This window comes from Saimiri boliviensis, chromosome 2, assembly GCF_048565385.1.
Source record: "Saimiri boliviensis isolate mSaiBol1 chromosome 2, mSaiBol1.pri, whole genome shotgun sequence".
NCBI lineage: Eukaryota > Metazoa > Chordata > Mammalia > Primates > Cebidae > Saimiri > Saimiri boliviensis.
Genome location: NC_133450.1, coordinates 80,836,465 through 80,841,676, shown reverse-complemented (window position 1 = coordinate 80,841,676; position 5,212 = coordinate 80,836,465). Strand labels below are relative to the sequence as shown.

The window sequence follows — 5,212 nt, the reverse complement described above, 5'->3', positions numbered from 1 at the left end:
GGGGGCGCCAGCGCTCGCATTCGGCCGCTTCACGTCAGCAGCACGGCGTCCTGCAGGGGGCGCCCAGAAGCCGCGTGCCCAGCGGGGAAAGCGAGTCAGGTCCCGCGCGCTCCCCGCCCCACGCGCGTGACCGGAGCGCGCTGGCCCGGCCCTCCCGGGGCGGTTGGGGTCGCTATATATACTGTGGGGCGGCCGACGGTCCGTTCGGTTTCGGGCGTTACCATCGTCCGTGCGCTTCGCTCGGCGTCCAGGTGAGCCTCCCATCCGCAGAGACGCAGAAGCGCCGGCCTTCGGTTGGCTTGAGGAGCGCCGTGGACCGTTTGGCGCCCACCGGGGCCATCAGTATTTTGGGTTTTTAATTTCTACATCTGGCAATTTCTACGCTGAAGTCGTCATGAGCTTTTTCCAATTGCTGAAGAAAAACAAGGAGGTAAGTTTTTAAAACAATTGAAAATCCTGACTAAAGTTTTAACTTTAAAGATGAAAAGGTGGCACAGATTTTGAAGAAAGTATAACATAAATATAGCTTTTTCGTTGTGCTTCACGTGTTTACTGTTGAAATGTCCGACTGTGTCTCCTCCACCTGTTACCTGCTAGCTCATTCCCTTGGTGGTGTTCATGAGTGTGGCGGCTGGTGGAGCCTCATCTTTCGCTGTGTATTCTCTTCGGAAAACCGATGTGATGTAAGTAGGTCTCAAGTTATGAAAACGTTTTTGCAGTGTTTGGTTGACTTTTAGTTTATGAAATTAATTTTTTTCTACTGATAAGAATGCCAAAATGTGAACTGGGAGTCAGGGTTAAAAAGCATCCTTTATCAGAAAATTCTTATGATATCGTCTACCAGTGGGTCAGAAAATATAAATGAGAAAAAAATTTTTAAGAAAACAAAACCAAAAAATTTTTAAAACCATGCTATTAATAAAATTAGTTTTATTTCTTGTGTTTATTATTTTACCCATTGGCTCTCCACTCTCTGGCAGTGAAGTAAAGCTTGATTAAAAAAAATTTTTTTTTAAGTTTTGAAATGCAAAGTTCTGCAGTGGTTTTGGGGGATATATATCACAAAACAATCATTTTAATTAAAATTTTAAATTTTAGCATATTCGATTTTTACTAGTGTGGTAGAATTGGTAGATTCAGTTGTCTTCGATGAACCTAATCTCAACTTTGGATAGAAGAAAGTAAAAACCAAAAGCATGTATCCTGGAATATGAGGAAAAGATAAAGTTGAAACTGATGGAGGCTGGTGCAGGGCTGGAGAGGGCAGAGGGGCTCAGAGCCCTGGAGTTCACCCCCTGCAAAGTTCAATCTTAGCCTCTCTGTCCCTCCCACAGACTGAGATAAGATAAGAACATTATTCCACGTCCTTAGCTTGGCACTTCCACTCCTATGATTATTCGGCTTGTGGGATCCTTCGGCAGTGTAGCCCAATCAAGAGAATACAGACCTCCTACCTACCCAGTAGAGGATTTGATCCTTAATGTTTGAGTCACACCATGAAACTCCCTTAGAGAATTTTCCATCAATTTTAGTTAATACTGATGGTTCCTGATCATTAGCAGATAAATGCCTAAGTATGAAATTTGTTTTGTCTCTAGGACGTTTATAGACTGAGTACTCGCATTGGTTTAAATTCACATGTTTTACTATTTAATTGGCTTTGTATTAATTTTAGCATTGATCGAAAAAGAAATCCAGAACCTTGGGAAAATGTGGACCCTACTGTACCTCAAAAGGTATTGTTAAATTAAAAACAAATGATTTCAATGTTGCCCAAACTTTAGCACCTTTGTCAACAAAATAGATTTAATACCTTACCCTTGTTCTGTAACTTAGATAAATTGTACCTTCATTGAGTAATTAAAATGAGGAAATTTTAAGAACCTACTGTATGCCAGGAGCATTGTCCAGCCACTCATGAGGAGCAGATACACTTTTTGAACTTATGGCTCACGTAATACCTGGCAAACTTAAAAATCTGGATACCTGTCAGGTGCAGCTCACACTTGTAATGTCAACAATTTGGGAGGCCAAGGTGGGTGGATCACTTGAAGTCAGGAATTCAAGACCAGGTTGGCCAACATGGTGAAACCCCATCTTGACTAAAAATATAAAAATTAGCCAGGCATAGTGGAATGCACCTGAATCCCAGCTACTAGAGAGGCTGAGACATGAGAATTGCTTGATCCTGGAAGGCAAAGGTGGTGGCTGAGGCTGCAGTGAGCTGCAATTGTGCCACTGCACTCCAGTCTGGGCAACACAGCAAGACTGTGTTAAAAGAAAAAAAAAAAAAAAAAAAGTCTGGGCTGGCCGTGGTGGCTCACACCTGTAATCCAAACACTTTGGAGGCCAAGGCGAGTGCATCACCTGAGGTCGGGAGTTTCAGACCAGCCAGACCGACATGGTAAAACCCTATCTTTAAAAAATAATAATAAAAATAATAATAAAAAATCTGGATACTGCTAAGTGAAAGTAGGGCACATATGTTTGATCTTTTTCTCTAATTCTATAACCCTTAGGAACCCAAGGCCTTTTAAAAGAGATGAACTGATAGAAACCAGCTCACATTACTATTTTGTGAATGTTTTAGAGATGGAAAGAGGTAGTTCTTTGACCACAAACACAGTGGTGGTGCTTTTTCCAAAGGGGAGTGCGGACGAATTCTAAAGTAGGGCATGCATATGAAATGTATTTATTTATTTATTTATTTTTGAGATAGAGGCTTGCTCTTTTGCCTAGACTGGAGTGCAATGGTACAATCTCAGCTCATTGCAACCTCTGCCTCCCAGGTTCAAGTGATTCTTCTGCCTTAGCCTCTCCAGTAGCTGGGACTACAGGCTCATAACACCATGCCTGGTTAATTTTTTTTGTATTTTTAGTAGAGATGGGGTTTTACCATGTTAGCCAGGCTGGAACTTGTGACCTCATAATCTGCCAACCTCAGCCTCCCAAAGTGCTGGGATTACAGGCGTCAGTCACTGTGCCTAGCCGAAAGGCAAATTTTTAACAAGACTTTTTCCCCCCTTTTTCCCTTCAGCTTTTAACAATCAACCAAGAATGGAAGCCTATTGAAGAGTTGGAGAAGGTCCGAAAGGCGACCAAATGAACAGTCCACACCTCTTTGTTTTGAAGAGCACTCTATAAATCTAGTGGAAACATTTCTGCACAAACTAGATTCTAGACACCAGTGTGCGGAAGTGCTTCTGCTACATTTTTAGGGTTTGTCTACATTTTTTGGACTCCGGATAAGGAATTAAAGGAGTGCAGCAATAACTGCATTATCCAAAAGTTAGTGCTTATTTTCTTGTCAGTTTGAATCTTGCATATTGAAATTTTATGTTTATGATATATGAATGTTTTTCTTAAAATTTATAAAGCTTTGTAACTTAGATGGTCAGCAATGCCATTTGTGCAAGATTTCTCACAGAGTAGATATATATTTAAATGGAGGAAAAAATATTTTGATGGGAGAAAAATGCATTTGAACCATGATTTCATTTTTAATTAATATCCAGTACCGATTTCTGTGTAAGCTTTTTTTTCTAAGTTCATTAATTCACTAGTAGTTTATCGAGACCTGTTTGCAGCATAGGTAACAAAGTCAAAATTTGGTGGGCTATGAATAAAAGATGGTAAAGGAGATGAGGTTGGAGCCTTGGATGAAGATTGACTTGGAGGAAGTGCTGGGATCCTGGAGGTGAACTGGAATGCAAGGCATACGGAGATCGACCTTAAAGATGCCAAGCCACACTGTGATGCTCCTGTGGGGACTGGGGAGGGGAAGATGGGAAGCCTTGCCAGCATGCTTCAGAGTTTGGGGGCCACTCTTCCCTCTGGCCAATGGTAACCTGAAGGCTAAAGATACACTTATATCCAACATGCCCCTCAGCTCCCCAGACTGTCCTTAAAAATGAGATATGAAAGTTGCTTTTTTTTTTGACTTTTTAAAAATGGTGATACAATCCACATGCCATAGTATTCACCTATTTAAACTGCACAATTCAGTGGTTTTTAGCATATTCACAAAGTTGTGCAACAATCTTCATCTAATCCCAGAACATTTTCCTCACCCGAGAAAGAACTCTGTATCATTAGCAGTCATTTCCCTAGTCCCAACTCCTCTGCTCCCAGCCCCAGGGAAATGCTAATAAACCATCTCTATGGATTTACCTATTCTGGATATCTAATATAAATGGAATCATGTAATATGTGACCTTTGGGTTTAACTCCTTTAACTTGGTATAGTGTTTTGTTTTTGTTTTTTGCTTTTTTGAAGTGGAGTCCACCCTGTCATCCAGGGTGGAGTACAAAGGTGCAATGTGCAACCTCCACCTCCTGGGTTCAAGTGATTATCCTGCCTCAGCCTCCCAAGTAGCAGGGATTACAGGGGCATGCCACCATGCCCAGTTACTTTTTTTTTTTTTTTTTTTTTTAAAGACGGGGCTCCAAAGTGCTTGGATTACAGGCGTGAGCTGCCACGCCTGGCCTACTTTTTTTTTTTTTTTTTTGTATTTTTGTAGAAACGGGGTTTCACCATGTTGCCCAGGCTGGCCTTGAACTCCTGAGCTCAGGCAATCCACCTGCCTCAGCCTCTGAAAGTGCTAGGATTACAGATGTGAGCCACTATGCCCAGCCTAACTTGGTACAGTGTTTTTTTGGGGGTTTTTTTGTTTCTTTTTTTTTGAGACGGAGTTTTGCTCTTGTTACCCAGGCTGGAGTGCAATGGCGCGATCTCAGCTCACTGCAACCTCCACCTCCTGGGTTCAGGCAATTCTCCTGCCTCAGCCTCCTGAGTATCTGGGATTACAGGCACGTGCCACCATGCCCAGCTAATTTTTTGTATTTTTAGTAGAGACGGGGTTTCACCATGTTGACCAGGATGGTCTCGATCTCTTGACCTCGTGATCCACCTACCTCGGCCTCCCAAAGTGCTGGGATTACAGGCATGAGCCACCGTGCCTGGCCTGGTACAGTGTTTTTAAGAGTCATTTTGTACCATGTCTATATTAGCAGTATTTCATTACTTTTTCTGGCAGTACTATTTTGTTGTAAGGATGTGCGATTTTTGTTTATCCATTGGCAAGCTGATGGACATTTGGGTTGTTTCTACTTTCTGGCTACTATGAATAATGCTGCTATGAACAGCCATGTACAAATTTTTGTGTAGCCATATGTTTTTGGTTTTCCTAAGTAGGCACCTAGGTTCATTAAA

At 42.0% G+C, this 5,212-nt stretch overlaps 1 protein-coding gene across 1 annotated transcript; it reads left to right on the top strand.

Annotated features, from left to right (window-relative positions):
- The first annotated feature begins 204 nt into the window (after positions 1-204).
- C2H15orf48 (chromosome 2 C15orf48 homolog) lies at positions 205-4,169 on the top strand. The gene is made up of 4 exons (XM_003928905.4): positions 205-430; positions 598-683; positions 1,676-1,736; positions 3,038-4,169. Exons 1-4 carry the CDS (start codon positions 395-397, stop codon positions 3,104-3,106), a joined length of 252 nt encoding a protein of 83 aa, XP_003928954.1. The 5' UTR covers positions 205-394; the 3' UTR covers positions 3,107-4,169.
- The last annotated feature ends 1,043 nt before the right edge of the window (positions 4,170-5,212 follow it).